Genomic DNA, 18,692 nt, shown 5'->3' with positions numbered 1-18,692 from the left:
ATTAATTTATACCTCAGTTAAAACATTCTATATACAAGTGATATATTTCTATAAAACATTCCATATTTCAGATTTCCATTCAGACTATCTTCCCCTCCTCCCTTTTCTCAAATCAGAGTGATCTTGTGGCATACATTTGCTTTTTCTCTCCACAATGAAACTCTTTTTCAACTCAAAGTATTATAGTAATGCAAATACAAATGTAGCATATATTAATACATTAGAAAAAAGGATAGTAAATACATATGGATCCATGCCAAATGAGAAAATTGAAAGCAAAAACAAACAAAACCATGCTATACTCATCTATTCTGACCCACCATGGGAAGACCCTGATGTAGATGGCTAACATAAACTAATGTTCCCAGACACAGCTAGGATCCTGTACTCCAACATAATTAAATGCTCTGTTAAAAATGTTTCCATGTTCTTTTCTGTTTGTTCAAAATAGTTTACAGCAACTCTGACTACTAATCCTGAAAATGATAATGTAATAACATTATATTTTTAATCAAGCCATAGATTCTAACCTATTTTCTACTATTACCCATTTGCTTAAAAACAGACTTTCAGGGGTGTAAGCAACAGTTAAGTTAAGGAGTTTTTATTTCTACCTTTCTCTTGATTGACTGATTGGGGATTTCAGATGTGTCAATTAATTATCCTCTACTTCAGTGGAAAAGGATTCTTTGAGCTATCAAATCAAGCAGGCTGACTCAGGGGTGGGCAGGTGAAGATACCTGTCCACACACTATGCTCATAACGCTCCATCTCCTCTGTAAGAATGTGCTGCTCTCCACCCAACAGCGGCCCAGCACATTCCATCTGCTCCACTTAGATGCAATCAGGACACCATGCCATCCCACACACAGTCAGAACATGGGCACCAGGTAGAACTAACTCAAAACAACTTTTGGGACAAATGTGAGATTTCAATTTGTCAATTATTCCATAGTGCAATATTCTCACAAAACAGAGATTTCGTGTTGAAACATTTGCTTTTTCTTCTTACATCAAGTTGAATTGCTAAAGTAATGTCAGAAAGAATATGAAAAATAAACAAGTCTTTTCCAAAAGAGGCACTGCATCTGGAAGTAGAAGTAAGGCTAAATAAATAGTGCTGGTTTGTGGTTCACACAGTAACACATTAATTATGATTTCAACCAACAGCTTCGCTGTTTGTCCTGTATGCCTGTTTATGAAGATGCGTCTCTATTTCCTCCCTGAAGACCAGCATTCCCAGGTGGGAGTGAGAGGCCTCATTCATGGCTTTAGACTGGATGCACATGCGGTACTGCTCGGGGGGCAGCTCATCAGCACAGCGCTTTTCATGCCAGAGGTGGAAAAGACCAGGAACCGGAGTCCGAATCACAATAAGGTCACCATGTAAGTATTTTCGATAAAGATGAACATCTTCTCCACCCCAACCTTTCACTTCCATGTCAAATCCACCTGTAAGATCAAAACTGACACTATAAATAGCTGCCTATTATTAGCCAGAGCACAGGGATATATATATACATATAAATGTTTAAACGTTCTGCTTCAAAAGGGATGGGATGGTTCGGCACAGAGATAGCATGAGACACCTGGCATGGAGGAGTGACTTCCAATCACTGGAAGTTCAGTTTTGAGCTGACACTTGGACTCAAGGAGCTCAAGATTGGTTGTTGAGAGTATCAAAATGGGGTTAAATATTTAAGAACTTTGTAAATTTCACAGTCCTGTAGAAAATCTACAGAAAGTCAAAGGAGAAGAAAATACAAGTCACCTATAATCTCACCACCATTAAATTTTTATGTTTTCTTTTTGTTCTTTTAAGACAGGGTCTCACTCTGTCACCCAGACTGGAGTGCAGTAGTGTGATCATGGCTCACTGCAGCATCGACCTCCGTGGCTCAGGTGATCCTCCCGTCTCAGCCCCCTGAGCAGCTGGAACCACAGGCGCATGCCACCATACTCGGCTGTTTTTTTTTTTTTTTGTGGAGATGTATCACCATGTTGCCCAGGCTGGTCTTGAACTCTGGGTTCAAGTGATCTGCCCACTTGGCCTCCCAAAGTGCTGGATTACAGGCTTTAGCCACTGAGACCAGCTACATTTTCTATCCTTTGAGACACATGCTTTTCTGGGCTATAGAAAAACTCCCCAGAGGGGAAAAAGAAGAAAGGGCCAAGCTGGAGATAGAAATTTGAGAATGGGTCCATAGATTATTTAAAGCTATAGGAATGAATGAAATTCCTGAAGGAATTTGGAAGGAAAACAGGCCTAGGTCTACACACTAAGAAATGCCAATTTCTAGAGATTAAATAGAGGTAGAGAAAGTCAGGAAAAGAGATTGAGAAGTGGCCCCAGGTGAGGGAGAAAATTCTGGAAAAGGTGCCATTGGAGTAGCCATGTGAAGAAAGTGTCTTGAGGAAGAAGTTGTCAAGTGTGTGCTATTCAGTGAAGAATTTAAAAAGAACTGACTGGACCTGGCAGCCTAAATGTTACTTATAAATTTACCCAGAACAATTTTGATAGAGTGATGGGGCAGAAGGCTAACTGGAGTGGGCAGACCCATAAAACGGGAGATGAAGTTGAGACTATTTTCAAGCCAGGTTCAAGCTAAACAACTAACGTTTTAAAGATGCAGGGAGAATGCAAACCACAGTTTTTTGAAGAGCTAGAAAACTGATTCTTAAAAACCTAGAAAAAAATTATTTAAGAGTGAAGCTTCCAAATTAATTCTATTTTTTTAGAGACAAGGTCTCTGTCACCCAGGCTGGAGTGAAGTAGGATGATTATAGCTCACTGTAACCTCAAATTCCTGGGCTTAAGCAATTCTCCTGCCTCAGCCTCCTGAGTAGCTAGAACTACAGGTGTGTGCCACCACACCTGGTCAATTACAAAAAAAAAAAAAAAAAAAAAAAAAAAAATTTTGTAGAGACAGGCTTACACGATGTTGCCCAGGATGGTCTCAAACTCCTGGCCTTAAGCCCTTCTGTCTTGGCCTCTGAAAGCATTAAGACTACAAGTGTTAGTCACTATGCCCTGCCATCTGTTAAACAACTTTTTTTTTTTTTTTTTTTTTTTGAGCCTCCCAAGTAGCTGGGATTACAGGCATGCACCACCACGCTCAGCTACTTTTTGTATTTTTAGTAGAGATGGGTTTTTACCACGTTGGTCAGGGGTCTTGAACTCCTGACCTCAGGTGATCCACCCACTTTGGTCTCCCAAAGTGCTGGGATTACAGGCGTGAGTCACTGTGCCTGGCCCGTCAAATAATTTTTATTTTTCAGAGATGTGGTCTCACTCTGTTGCCCAGGCTGGAGTACAGAGGTATAATCATAGCTTATTGCAGCCTCCAACTCCTGGGCTCAAATGATCCTTCTGCCTCAGCCTCCTTAGTAAGTGGGACCACAAGTTCGAGCCACCATGCCTGGCTCCTGTCAAATAATTCTATCCCACTTAATTTCACATTAACAGGATGGACAATAATCCGGAGATCTCTGAAAAGTATTAAATAATCAGAGCTTTACTAAATGCTATGTCTGAGACATATCAGCTTTTCTTCCTTGTAGATATAAGCTCTTAGAATATTAGAGATGGTACATATACTTAAAAGAAATGGGGCATTCCCAGTTTCTGGTCTGGCATGTCTGGGGCTAAGAAGTCATCACTCCATCCTAACAAGTCAAAAGCTGAACACTGAAAAATCAACAACTCCTCTTAGGTCTCTCACAGGGAAGTGAGGTCACAGGGTAAACCGCTGCCCTCAAAACTGGTGAGACAGACAGGCAGATACAAAGAATTCCAACTTACTGGAGCAGAAATCTCTGTGGGAACCAGTACCCAGGTAGGAGAACCCGAACTGTAATTGACAAATTGCTGGAGGCTCAGGGGAGGCAAGTCTGAGAGTTAAAAAACTCCAGGAGGACCCAGTCATATTGGGACCCCCATATTCATGTGAGTTTTACCTCTAGGAGCTCTGCCAGGTTCTCGATGGTGAAGATCAGAGAAAAATCTCTTAATGCGTCCAGCAGTGGGGAAGGGGAAAAGGTAATCATTTTAAAGTATGCCGCAGCATGTTGTCATTATTAACAAGGCCTGTCCTTAGAAGAAGTTATTTAACTAGAGCCTAACCTGCTGGGGTTTTATCAGTGCCTAACTGACTTGGAGGAAGAAATATACCCAACTCCAGCCCCTTCTAGTTATCCTGTCCAGGAGAGGAGGGGAGATTGAGAAGCATGTGTGAAGTTCAGAGTCTGGGATACAGGATCCCTAAGAGACTGAGACTCATGCGACTACAGAACACTTCCACTCCCTCCATACTTCACCACCACATCATCAAAGGCCTATTTATTGCAGTTCCTTTTACCCAGTATATCAAGTCCAACTTTCAACAGAAAACATGACAAGGTATACTAAAAGATAAGAAAAACACAGTATGAACAGACAGAGCATGTACCAGATCCAGATTCAGATACAGCAGGGATGTTGGAATTATCAGGCTGGGAATTTACAACAATTATGATTAATACGCTAAGGGCTCTAATGGAAACAGCAGATAACACACAAGATGCATAATATAAGCAGTGAGATGGAAATTCTAAGAAGGAATTTTAAAAAATGCTAGAGATCAAAAACACTGCAAAATAAATGAATGCCTTAGATGGGTTTATTAGTAGACCAGACTTAGCTGAAGAAACAATCTCTGAGCTTGAGGATATAACAATAAAAATTTCCAAAACAGAAAATCAAAGAAAAAGACTGAAAATAAAATGAACAAAATATCCAAGAACTGTGGGACAACTACAAAAGATGTAACATACACATAATGGGAATACCAGGAGGAAAGGAAACAGAGAAAGGAACAGAAACTCCAAATAAAGAGTCTAAGTTCCAAATAGGTACAGCTCTTTTTCACCCAGCCCACAGCAACAGGGTGGAGGCTCCACTTCCAGGTGTGGCCAGCTGAGAATACTGGGGGTCCTTCTGCCCCCACCCAGTGTCCTGCTCATTAGGACAGAGATGGTCACTCTGCTTAATGATAAGTATGTCACTGTCCCCATCCTCAGGGCAAAACCTCGTGGAATTTTTTCCAAGGGGGAGAGGCAGTCTGTAAGAACAAACTGCTCCAAAGTTCTTCCCTAAGGAACTGACTTTATTTAAAATAGAATGTAGAGAAGTTCAGAGTTTAGAGAAGTTCCAGCCTCTTGAAAATAATGGAGATTTTGGTAGTAAGCAATTAAGAGGAGGCTGGTAACTCCAGGAGGGCAACAGCTAAACTGTAGGCCAGCTAATTTACTAGAGAGAACCACAGAGAGAGAGAGTAAGAATATATCTCCCAGGGTCTGAACAAATCTCAAAGACTTGCTGCAAAACTATCCCTGCAAAAGGGCCCAATTTAGTAGGGACAGATTATGGAGCAATTTATGACCCCAGAGCATTGTCAAAAACAAGACAGCACTTAGTGAACCGTCAGTGGAGTCTAATAGGAGTGACAGAGATGCTCAACAACATTAATCATAAGAAAAATTATAATCAGAGTCACAACCAATACCACATCCACTATCATGGGTGATACTAGAAACAAAAAGACAGATAACAACATGTATTAATGAGGATGTGGGGAAACTGGAACCCTTAAAACACTGCTGGTGGGAATGTAAAATGACGTAGCCACTTTGGAAAACGGTGTGGCAATTTCTCAAAAGGTCAAACACAGGGTTACCGTATTACCCAGCAACTCTACTCCTAGATATATGTCCAAGAGAATTGAAAATCTATGTCCACTCAAAAAGTTAAACATAAATGTTCACAGCAGCAGTATTTATAATAGCCAAAAAGCAGAAACAACTCAAATGCATATAAACTGACAAATGGAGAAACAAAATGTGGTATAGCCACACAATAGAACATTTTCTATAAAAAGGAATGAAGTACCTAACACATGTCACAACATGGAAGAACTTTGAAAACATTATGTAAGGGAAAGAAGCCAGTCATAAAAGGCCACATGTTGTATAATTTGCTTTCTATTAAATTCCCAGAAGAGGCAAATCTATAGGAAGTAGACTTGTAGATGCCTAGGTTTGGGGGAAAAGAGGGTTGGTGGGATATGAGGAGTGATTGTTAATGGGTATGGGGTTTCTTTTTGGTGTTATAATGCTCTAAATTTGATGGTGGTGATAGCTACATGACTCGGTTAACTGTACATTTTAAATTGGTAAATTTTATGATATGTAAATTATATCTCAATAAAATTGTCATAAAAGAGATAAGGAACTCAAAGCATTTAACATACTGCTGAAAAAAATGTACGCAAATCTATTTTTGAGGAATAGTGAAATGCTTCTTGCTTAACTAAGCCAGAAATCAAGGAAAAGAGCATCAGTTTAATTTAATGCCCCTTTTATTGTTATTTCCTGATTTTCCATTATTCACGTGTTACAGTGATAAGGAGACAAGGTGGGGGGGATTTCCAAAACAAAAGGTTGATTATAAAAATGAACGTGATATGGACCTAGAATGTATATAAAATATATTCTATGACTTGTATGCTGTAGAAAGGCAGCTAGCCCTAAATGAATCAGAAGACATGGAATTAGGTTTCAGCCTGCTTTATTAAACTATTCTTTGACACTTTATTTTTTGATGGGTAAGACTGAAGCCGGGGGCTGGGCATGGTGGCTCATGCCTGTAATCCCAGCACTTTGGGAGGCCAAGGTGGGCAGATCATTTGAGCCCAGGAGTTCAAGACCAGCCTAGGCAATAAAGTGAAACTCCACCTCTACAAAACAAATACAAAAATTAACTGGGTGTGGTGGCGCATGCCTGTGGTCACAGCTACTTAGGGACTGAGGTGAGAGGATCGCTTGAGCCTGGGAGACAGAGGCTGCAGTGAGCCAAGATCGCACCACTGCACTTCAGCCTGGACAACAGAGGAGCACCCTGTCTCAAAAAAAAAAAAAAGAAAGAAAGAAAGAAAGACTGAAGCTGGCGTGGAGGATGGTTAGAACAAATTATTCATGGGCCATCTTTAGACTTAGGAGAATGCACGACTAAGGTGTGATTCCAAGACGCTAACTCCAATCAGTGCTAGAGAGAGCAGGTCTTCTTTCATTTGTATTAAATACTGGGATTTTGTGTAACAGTTCACTAGACAAGTAAAGGAGGTTTCATCTCAAAAAAGTGTGAAAGTCCTTGGTTTAGACAACCAAGATTACTTCCAACTGTAACAACCCATGGGCAGAACAGTAAAGTTATAGAGAAAGCTTTTGTAAGAGTACTCTAAACAACTGCAAATACAGGCAACAAGTTAAACAGATATTTTTAAAAACAAGTGTTTTGATTTTAAAAGCACAATATTATACTTTATCTTTATGACCTTTTTTCCTAGTCAAAACATTAATTATAAACTAACTTTGCCTTTTGTATATCCAGTTTCTCTTTTTAGCTAACCTTAGACACTCATAATTTAGTAGGAAAACATATCTGAGAACTTTTAGCAAAATACCATTAAGCCTGGAATAAATAAAGTCCTATCCTTAAATGTAAAGTATACTTACCAATGGTCAGGAAATCTGATCGATACTGACAAGTCATTCCAAAGCCAAAATCTCGCCAAAAGCCAGAATCCTTTTTATGAACCTTAGTTAAAAAAAAAAAAAATCAATTTAATTCCATAAGAAGCAGAAGAAGTTTTAATCAATGATGAAACAAATTATTTTCTAATGTATACTTTTTTTCCTGTCATTTATGTGACTAAGGATCACATGCACTTATGTTATTAAATCTTTATAAAACAAATAAAAATAGAACTCAAAGCCTGTACAAGGTGCAAGCTGAGGTTACTAATAATTAGTGCGGTGCCTGACTTCAAGGGGCTTACATTCTAGGACAACAGTTGCATAAACAAACTGTAACACACATGATCAGCCTTACACAGTAGACCTTTTCTGGTGCCTACCCAGCATCCATTCCCTCAGCCCCCTTCCTATTGGTACAGTTTTGTTCTGGTAATTACCTGGCCCTGGGCAGCCCATGAATTCTGGGAAGCTGCTGTCACCAGTAGATTCAGAGTGGGCCATGAGTCTCTATACTAGTGAGAGAGTCTCACCCCACTTACCATAGGAACTGGCTCACTAATAGGTATTTGAAAAAAGTCAGGCCAAGTAGGTAAACCAGGGGGGTTGTTGGGAACTTTGGAAAACAAAGCTCCCTCGTTCTTCTAAGAGACTCCCTAGAAAGGACACTTGGTCATAGGGCAGGGTCAGCAAACGATGGCCTCTGGCTAAATCTGGCCTGCTGCCTGCTTTTGTAAATAATTTTAGCGGAACATAGTTGTGTTGATCTGTTTACAAATTGTCTATGGGTGCTTTCACAGTGCAGTGGCAGAGTTGAATAGTTGCAGCAGAACTGTATGGCCTATAAAGATTAAAATATTTCTTATCTGGCTCTCTACAGAAAACATTTGTTGACCTCTAGTGCAGGATGCAGCTATGAAGCTTGGAACTGCCAAAGTCCTTTTCTACCATGTGAGAAACCAGCTTTAATATGAAGCTGTCACCACTGAAGTCTAAGTAGAGAAAGAAATTTAAAACCAGGGCATTGATGACACTGAGTCCTTGGAATCACTTCTACTTACAAGTTGAAGCCTGATAAACCTCTTATTTTATTCATACTTTCAACAAGTGTTTGATCTTTTGGATATGGTTCTAGTAACTGGGGCTTAGCAGTGAACAGAGGTGACAAAGTCCCTGCCTTCAAAGCACCTTTGTTTGGGTGGGAAAATAGTAAATAAATAAATATACATTTTAGGTGGTGATACATGCTACAAAGAGGCAACAGCTATAACTAGGGATGGAAAGTTGCTAGTGTATGCTACTGTGGTATGTACAGAAAGCAAAATAGTGTATGGATGTGGAATGTGGAAAAGATTTAGGTCAGAGACTTCACAGAAGTCAGCAAGTGATTGAATGGGCAGGAGTAGGGAGTGAAGGAGAAGGATCAACCAAGACAATAGCAGGTTTCTGTCCTGAACAGTGAGTATGTAATGGTGAGTGAAGGAGAAGGATCGACCAAGATGACAGCAGGTTTCTGTGCTGAACAGTGGGTATGTAATGGTGCCATCACCAAGATGAAGCCCAGGGGAAGGGGAAGCCCAGAGAGGAACAACATGGAGTTGGTTCTGGCCATAATGAATCTGAGTGATCTGTATGGCCCCTACACAGAAATTCCTGCAGATAGCAGGAATATCAAGGTCTGTAGAGGGGACAAATTTTGAGAAGAGTGGGCACAGTCTGAAACTGCTGCTGTACTCAACAGGAAAACATAGAATGAACCAGGCAGCCCTGAGGGCTCAGTTCAGACTGGAGCTGATGGATGAGGTTGGCATTTTTCTTTTCCATTTGTTTTTCTTTGAGCTGAGGGAGAGAACTTCTTCCCCTTCTAGAATGTAAAGCTCCCTGAGGGGAGGACTTGTGGATTCTGTTCATTGCTCTATTCCTAGTACCTAGAACAATGCTAGGCACATGGCAAGCTTTCAATAAATACATGTTGAATAAATAAATATATAGAGAGACAAAACTTTAGTGGCAAAATTATGACTAGACTCTATTATTATTATTTTGAGATAGAGTCTCACTCTGTTGCCCAGACTGGACTGCAGTGGCACAATCTTGGCTCACTACAACCTCTGCCTCCTGGGTTCAAGCGATTTCCGTGCCTCAGTCTGCTGAACAGCTGGGATTACAGGTGTGTGCCACCACACCCGGCTAATTTTGGTATTTATAGTAGTGACGGGGTTTCACTATGTTGGCCAGGCTGGTATCGAACTCTTGCCCTCTGGTGATCCACCCGCCTCGGCTTCCCAGAGTGCTGGGATTACACATGTAAGCCACCACTCCTGTCTCTAATATTCTTATCTCTTTGTTAAAATATAACTGTGATACAAAGTGTTAAAAAGCAAAACACCCACTTTGACATCTCTACATCATGCCAATTCTGATTTTATAAGTACTATAACTTTGTAACTTAGTTTCTCTAAAAATTCTTCAAATATTATCAGACTTGGAGAAAGGAATCATTGGTTTTGATTTTTAAAGCAACACATTTTCACAGAGGAAAGTAGAAGGAAACTCAAATTGTCCATAATCCTCATTGTTAATATTTTCTTGCACTGTTTTATCTGGCCTCCTAAGCATGTGGGAGATGCAGTTATCCACACATAACCTAGATACCTAAGCCTTGGCCTCTCACAGAATGCCAGATCCCTGAAGCCAACTAGCAACTTGGCACCTCCCCTTGGATGTCTGATAAACAACACATGCCTACTATGGCTCCAGTTGAATCCTGATCTCTCCTCTCCCATTCCTTTCCTTTGCTCATTTCCTACATCTAATCCAACAGCAAGCTCTGTCAGCCCTATCTCTGAATCATATCCAAACCTTTCTCCGTAACTGTAATACACTGTCGCTCAAGCCACAATCATCTTCACTTGTCTACTGTGAAAGCCTAAACTGGCTGCTGCCAGCCAGAGTAACACACAATCCATTCTCCCTGCAAAGGCTTTCCAACACACTTAGCATAAAATCCCAACACCTTCCAGAGGCTTAACAAGCTCTACATGCCCTGGCCCAGCTATATGACCCTCACCGGCTGTGCTCCAAATACCCTAGGAAACCCAGTAGCTGTTCTTTCTGCCTGAAACCACTATCCCCCAATCATAGCCTAGCTGGTTCTTTCCTGTTCTTTGGACAGCTCTGCTCAGCTTCATCTCAGAAATGCCTTTCTGATCAAACAAGTCACAGAAACCACGGAGTCAGTCTTGGCAACTCAGTCTGTTTTAATGATTCACATGGCACGTATTATCTGATTTTACTTTCTGTCACCTCCTAATAAATAAAGGTCCTCACGAGCAATAGCCATATCTGTTAGGGTCTAGATGTCAGGGTGCCAGTGGTGGATAATGCCTGGCATCAAAGGGACCCTCAATATTTGATGAATTAATATAACAGAGGCAGTGTGTGCAGTGGACAGGAGTAGAGGCTGTGGAGCCACATCACCCGGGCTCCTGGGTCTACCCAGGCCAGTGTGCACTTGGGACAGGCACTCGACTGCAGCACAGCTGTGACAAAGGGGGCAGTAATAGTACGTACCTCAGAGGTTGTTAGGAGGATTAAATGAATTAATGTGTAGGCAAAACAGAACAAGTACCCTGCACATAGTAAAGGGTTCATAAAAATATTAGCTATTATCATCATTCAAATGTTACCTAAAATATAGATAAGCTATTTCCCACTTTTTAGCTTTACAGTTTTCTCTACATTTACATTGCTGTATTTACATTTCACATTTTCCTTGATATGCAATATCCACCACAGAATGCACCAGAATTCAATTTATCCTTTTATTATTAGTTTTGCTTGCTTTTAATGTTATCAATTTATGCATATTACTATCATGTAGCTTGATTATTTCCCCACGAGAGACTGCTGGGAGTGGAAATTACTGGATCGGAGGGATGAATCTGTTTAGAACTTGACCCAGAGAACTGGCCTGAATCCCCAACAGGAGCGATGGAGGAGCTCCCATCCCCCAGCCTTGCTCGCATGGCTTTCCTTTTTAAAAGCAGTGACCTAACAGCAGAAAAAAAGCATTATACTGCTGTTTTAATTTATTCCTAGTAAGGCTGACTATTTAAATGTGGTGAAACTAGAACTTGAAGTGCTTAAACTGAAGTTGCTATGCAACACCTAGAATGAATCGGCATTCAAATCATTCTTCTCCTACAACCCTCCAAGCCAGGCAAGAATATTAGCATGCTTTGGCCGGGTGGGGTGGCTCACGCCTATAATCCCAACACTTTGGGAGGCCGAGGCCAGCAGAGCACAAGGTCAGGAGTTAGAGACCAGTCTGGCCAACATGGTGAAACCCCGTCTCTACTAAAAAGACAAAAATTAGCCGGGTGTGGTGGTGTGCGAATATAATCCCAGCTACTTGGGAGGCTGAGGCAGGAGAAACCCGAAGGCAGAGTTTGCAGTGAGCTGAGATCGCGCCACTGCACTCCAGGCTGGGCAACAAGAGCGAAACTCCGTCTCCAAAAAAAAAAAAAAAGTATTAGCAAGCTTTTACATTCCCTTCACACTTATATGCTGACTTTATTTACCTCTTCTTGTTTGCTTTCAATTAATGTATAACCTTTTATTTTGGAATAACATCACTTGGTTAAGGTGTCTGCTGGGTTTCTCCTTTGAAAAGTTTGTTTTTTCTTTCCATACTATATTCTTTGAAAGTGGGTCCCCTAGTTCCATCTACTGGAAGAGGGAGTATCTACATAAGTTATTTGGAATTCTGTAAGGAAGATTTGTCTTTTCTTTCTTATCTAGTCTAGTCATTTAATATTTATCTGCTCATTCACTTACTCATTTATATCTGTATAGACTCATGGCTATTTATTTGATGCTTTGGGTTATAATCCAGGTCATTGTTCAGGTTGTTCCAGTTTGGGCACTGGGAGCTCTTTCTGTGGGCTCCTGCCCCCTTTGACACACTCCCCCTGTCTTTTTGTTGAGTGCTTTCTAACTTTCTGGCGCTGTAAGATGCTCCAGGGTCTTCTTGTATATTTTTTGCCTGTGCCCTGGAATCAACCATTTCTCCGTGGACCTCTGGCTCCTTTGATTGGAGAACAGTATTGGAAACTAAGATTTGGAAGCTGAGTGTGCTTGTTACTATTAGGGTGTCACTGGTTCTAGGCCCTTTCAGCTGACAGTTAGGTAATATACACATAAGTATACCATGCACATAACCCTCTGACATCTTAATCCCAAATTGCTATTAATTGCCTTTTTATTATGTCAACTATTTACACTATTACATCAACAAATGTTTAGACTTTTTTTGTTGTTCACTACTATTTATTCTCAAGTCCTCCTCTCTCAATGTATACATTTATCATTTTGCTGGACTTGATTAAAAAGATCTGTGAGAAATAAATTCTGAGTCCTTGAAAGCTCAAAAATGTCTATTTTATCCTAAAATAGTAGGTCAAATATTAATTCTAGAATCAAAGTTACTTTTCCTCAGGATTTTCATAGTATTGCTTTATTGTTTTCTAACACCAGTGTTGTCAAAAAGAAGGCGAATGTCAATCTGATTGTTACTCCTTTGTGAACAAGCTGGGTTTAGATATTTTTAGTGTCTCTGGAAGCTATTAAAATTGTTCCTTTACTGTTGTTCTCCAAACACCAGAAGATTTGTTTCTGCTTAGCTCTGGAAACTTTTCTTCCATTTCCTCCACTCAATATTCTCTCTTTTCTGAACTCCTATTGATAATTTGGGAGCTTCTGGCTTGATTCTCCTTGTCTCAATTTTTCTCTCATGTTGTCTCGTGAACTTTACGTGTTCAGTTGGCTTGTCTTCCAGTTTACAAATTTGGCTCACCTGTAACCATTCTGCTATTCAGACCATTTACTGATTTTTAAAATATTTTCACAATTCTCAAGTTCTGATTTTTTAAAGCAACAAATCCTGTTTTATGAACTTAACATTTTCTCTAATCTCCCTAAAGATATATTTTAAAATTACTTTCTGTCTGTATTCACACACTCATGTGTTAATTTTTCTGTGTATTAACATTTGGTCCCTCTTTCACACTATTGTTTTTCCTCAAATGTTTGGTTAGTCTTGGTTAATTGCTACTCATTTTTGTTTCAAGTGTTGTTCGGAAGTCCACGGCTGTTAGCTAAGATTAAAATGGCCTATCTCCAGTCACAGTCAAGGAGGGGAGAACAGGGTCTCAGGGGAAATGTGCTAACAGAAGCTCACTTTTGTAGTCTAGGGGCTCCCTAGCCACCCTGACCAGCCTCTCCAGCCCCAGGGACCACACGCACTGCTTTAGACTGAGGGTCAATCCCTGTGATGCCTGCTACTCAGCACACCTAGAGAAGCATGTTTACTCCAGGCTCCCTCCATTCTGTCTGCCATGAGCTCAGAGGATGCAAAGCAGCCCCATCTTCACTCACTGTTCTCTTGAACACGTTCTAGTCTGTTCTCTCCTCCAGAAATCTTATGCTGCTATCATCTTACAGAAAGTTCTCAAAACTTATGGCTGCTAACACCTTCTCTCATTTTCCAGTACTAATGTACTCTTTTCTTTAGAATAATTCACTGTCAGATATGGCAGATGTGGGTGCTCAGTTTGCCATTTTGAACCTATTTATATTTATATTCATAATACTGGCCTAGAGATAAGATAGAGGGGTGTGTGTGTCTGTGTGTCTGTGTGTACTATGCCAAGTGTTGATATCAGGATAATGGTGGCCTCATAAAATATGTTAAGTACATCATATGGTGCTAATATTACCTGCTCTTTGAGAGTTTGGAAAAGCTCATAAATTAAAACATTGTATTTATGTACCTACAGGGTAACTTTTTGATAACTGTTTTTTAAATGGCTCTTAATTTCTTCAGAGCTTCCACCTCTTTTGTTTTTTTTGAGACGGAGTCTCACGCTGTTGCCCAGGCTGGAGTGCAGTGGCGCGATCTCGGCTCACTGCAAGCTCCACCTCCCGGGTTCCCGCCATTCTCCTGCCTCAGCCTCCTGAGTAGCTGGGACTACAGGCGCCCGCCACCGCGCCCGGCTAATTTTTTGTATTTTTAGTAGAGACGGGGTTTCACTGTGGTCTCGATCTCCTGACCTTGTGATCCGCCCGCCTCGGCCTCCCAAAGTGCTGGGATTACAGGCTTGAGCCACCATGCCCGGCCTGTTTTGTTTTTTTGAGAAGGAGTCTCGCTCTGTTGCCCAGGCTGGAGTGCAGTGGTGTGATCTTGGCTCACTGCAACTTCCGCCTCCCAGGTTCAAGCGATTCTTTTGCCTCAGTCTCCCGAGTAGGTAGACTACAGGCTCGTGCCACCATGCCTGGCTAATTTTTGTATTTTTAATAGAGACAGGGTTTCACCATATTGGCCAGGCTGGTCTCGAACTCCTGACCTTGTGATCTGCCTGCCTTGGCCTCCCAAAGTGCTGGGATTATAGGCGTGAGCCACCATGCCCGGCCCACTTCCACCTCTTTTATTCATAAAATACTAACATGAACTTAGCCTGTGTTCATATTTTATAAATTTTCAAATCTTTCATTTTATTTAGAATTTAGAAAACTTACCCTATAAAATTGATTTATCTCAATGTTTTCACTTTCTAATTTCCAATGTTTTCCTTTTTACCCAAAATGTGTCTACCTTACGATTAAATTTTTTGTACATAAACATAAGCTTCTATATTTCTCAATCTATTTTTGTTTTAACTTCTGCCTTTATCTTTATTGCTTTCCTTGAAGTTATTTTTCTTTTTTTTTTAAACATCTTAAAGTGACTTCTTAATCATTTCTACTTTTTCTTAGTATTAACAATAAAGGATTACGCTAACAGCAATTTGGTATTCTGGACTCGATTCTGAAACAGAAAAGGACGTTAGTAGAAAAACTGGTGTAATCCTAATAAATCTGTAGTGTACTTAGCAGTAACTTACCAATATTAATTTCTTCACTTTGACAAATGCACCATGGTTACATAAGATGTTAGCATTAGAGGAAACTGGGTGAAGTATGGAACTCTCTGTACTATCTTTGCAACTTCTCTAAATCTAAATTATTACAAAATAATGTTTATTTAAACATTTTAAAAAGCTTACATAAGCTTAGCTTTGGCAATAACTGTAAGTTTTGATATATGGCATTTATATTCCATGACTTGCCAAGTAATTTACCAGAGTATACTATTCCCTCTTATTTAGCAGAGTAGATTTGTATTTCTAGTTAGTAGGGTTTTTAAAATCAAATTTTTAGTATTAGTAAAAATAAGCTGGCAGAAATGACTGTACAATTTCCACATTCTGGGACATGAGGTTTTCCTTTATGACCTAAACTCTGCTCCCCTTACACTTAATTCTGAAGCAATAAATGTGAAAAGCATTTTATTGGTGGTATAAAGAGAAACTATGGAAATGTGTTTACAATAACTACAGTTTTTCTTTAACACTTTGCTCATGGGAATACAGTTTTTTACTGAAACTTTGTTTTCTACTTACACAGCAAACATCTAGAAAAGATCTTTAGAGTCTTTCATAACTGAAAATGTGAAAGTCTCACCAGCTGCTGCTCCACAGGTGGTGGCACTTCCTGGTTGGCATAAACAATGGCAGGATTGTAAAGACTGAACACCACAGGGTAAAACACCTTCTTACCTACAAATTAAAATATAGGTTTGTAACATACAAAGAAGTTATGAAGAACTGTTCCTTGTTGCAATATCTATTAAGTTTTATCAAAGTCTTTCTTATAAGATGATTTTATCTATATTTTTAAATATTCAGGCTACAGAACATCATGTTAATTTGATGAATATGATGATTTTGTAACATATCAGTAGGTTAACTACAACCTTACAAAAGAACAGAGGAAAAAACAAACTAAAGGGTGCTTCACATTTATTCCTTTTGACTTTGGGGAGATGTGTATTCATTACCTGAGTCATTTATTACTCATTATTTCATCTAATCAGTAGTAATAAATGTAGATTAACCTCTGATAATCACTATGAAACTTAGAAATGTCTGTTAAATCCACCCTTCAAAAATGAATCATTAGAAAAAGTAAATTCAAAAAATACTGTACAATGAATAGACATGCAGAGAATAATTAAAATATAGAAAAAATCTGAACCAAAATCTGGAAGAGTCAGGAAGATAAGGATTAAAATTACCTGATATAATAGCCCTTGGAGAAGACCCTGTCATCAGCATTCAAACTGACTGATCTAAAAGGATCATAAAGGCTAACTAGCCCATCTCCCTCAGTAGAGTATGGCTGGCTTCAATCAGATGTGATCACATGAAGTGTTCAGTGATTGTCAGGAAGTGTGGGAGTAACATGGCAACCTTTTTATTACAAGATCCCTAGCAGATGTTCATTCTACCGTTGTTCAAATACATTTAGGGATGGGGAGCTCAATTTTCCAGAGGCAAATCTATTTCTGGATATAAAATATTTCTTTTAAACTAAGCAAATATGTCTCCTTCAACTTTCACATTTTGCATTTCATGCTGTAAAATAAACCTAACCTTCATTTATTCATTAGGTTCAGAGAGTTCCTGAAAACTCTCTCTAACCTAATTAATAAGAAGGCAATCATTTGCATATGAATAGTTCCACAAAAAAAATTTGCTATTAGATTCTTTAAAAATTTTTTATTTTTATTTTTTGGGACGGAGTCTTGCTCTGTTGCCCAGGCTGGCGATCTCAGCTCATTGCAACCTCCGCCTCCCAGGTTCAAGCAATTCTTCCGCCTCAGCCTCGAGAGTAACTGGGATTACAGGAGCAAGCCACCACGCCAGGCAAATTGTGTATTTTTAACAGAGATGGGGTTTCACCATGTTGGCCAGGCTGGTCTCGAACTCCTGACCTCAGTTGATCCGCCTGCCTCGGCCTCCCAAAGTGCTGGGTTTATAGGCATGAGCCACCACACCTGGCCTCTTTAATACTTTTAATTCTTTTAAATGAGCTAAAAAGCATTTAGCTACTGTGCCCAGCCAAAAATTTTATTTTTAAAGATGAGGTCTCGCTATGTTGCCTAGGCTGGTCTTGAACTCCTGCGCACAAGTGCTCCTCCTGTCTCAGACTCCCAAGGTGCTGGGATTAAGGTGTGAGCTACTGTGCTCAGCAGCGCCCCCATAATGTTTTTCTAATTGACTAATAAAAATGGTGTACAACATGATGTTTTGCTACATTCATATATTGTGAAATGACTAAATCAAGCTAATAACCATATCCATCACCTCACATAATTAACATGTTTTTTTTTGGTGGTAAGAACATTTTTTTTAATGTTACTGGCTTAGCAATTTGTAAGTATACAATATATTAACTATAGTCACGTTTGTATAATAGATTTCCTGAACTTACTCATCCTGCTGAGATTAATGCTTTTTTTTTTTTTTTTTTTTGAGAGGGAGTGTCGCCCTGTCATCCAGGCTGGAGTGCAGTGGTGCGATCTCGGCTCACTGCAAGCTCCGTCCCCTCGGCTCATGCCATTTTCCTGCCTCAGCCTCCTGAGTAGCTGGGACTACAGGCGCCCACCACCACGCCCGGCTAACTTTTTTTGTATTTTTAGTAGAGACGGGGTTTCACCATGTTAGCCAGGATGGTCTCGATCTCCTGACCTCATGATCCACCCGCCTCAGCCTCCCAAAGTGGTGGGATTACAGGCGGTGAGCCACTGCGCCTGGCCTCTTTAATACTTTTAATTTTTTAAAATGAACTAAAAAGCATTTAAAATTTGATTTAAAAAAATGTCATCTTCTCGTTAATTTTTTTTTTTTTTTTTTTTTTTTTGAGACGGAGTCTCACTCTGTCACCAGGCTGGAGTGCAGTGGCGCGATCTTGGCTTACTGCAACCTCTGCCTCCTAGGTTCAAGCAATTCTTCTGCTCAACCTCCTGAGTAGCTGGGACTACAGGCGTGTGCCACCATGCCTAGCTAATTTTTGTATTTTTAGTAGAGACGGGGTTTCACCATGTTGGTCAGGATGGTCTCAATCTCTTGACCTCATGATCCACCCGCCTCAGCCTCCCGAAGTGCTGGGATTACAGGCAAGAGCCACTGCACCCAGCTATCTCATTAATTTTCAAAAAATATCTACAACTTAAAGCAAAA

The 18,692-nt window shown here is 40.0% G+C and overlaps 1 protein-coding gene across 3 annotated transcripts in view; it reads right to left on the bottom strand.

Annotated features, from left to right (window-relative positions):
• The window catches only part of LOC105486613 (chondroitin sulfate N-acetylgalactosaminyltransferase 2), a 45,211-nt gene continuing 26,519 nt past the window's right edge, over positions 1–18,692 (bottom strand). The window contains exons 6-8 of one of the 3 annotated variants that reach the window (XM_011749540.3): positions 16,132–16,226; positions 7,552–7,633; positions 1–1,452 (exon numbers count right to left, since the gene is read on the bottom strand). In XM_011749540.3, coding sequence (XP_011747842.1) covers positions 1,160–1,452; positions 7,552–7,633; positions 16,132–16,226 — 470 coding nt within the window. In that variant the 3' untranslated portion in view covers positions 1–1,159. Of the gene's footprint in view, positions 1,453–7,551; positions 7,634–16,131; positions 16,227–18,692 lie in introns of those variants that run through there. The other 2 variants (XR_011607980.1, XM_071070055.1) reach the window with 2 other exon arrangements.

This window comes from Macaca nemestrina, chromosome 9, assembly GCF_043159975.1.
Source record: "Macaca nemestrina isolate mMacNem1 chromosome 9, mMacNem.hap1, whole genome shotgun sequence".
NCBI lineage: Eukaryota > Metazoa > Chordata > Mammalia > Primates > Cercopithecidae > Macaca > Macaca nemestrina.
Note: the sequence above shows the minus strand (reverse complement) of the source record. Positions and strands in the feature narration are given on the sequence as shown.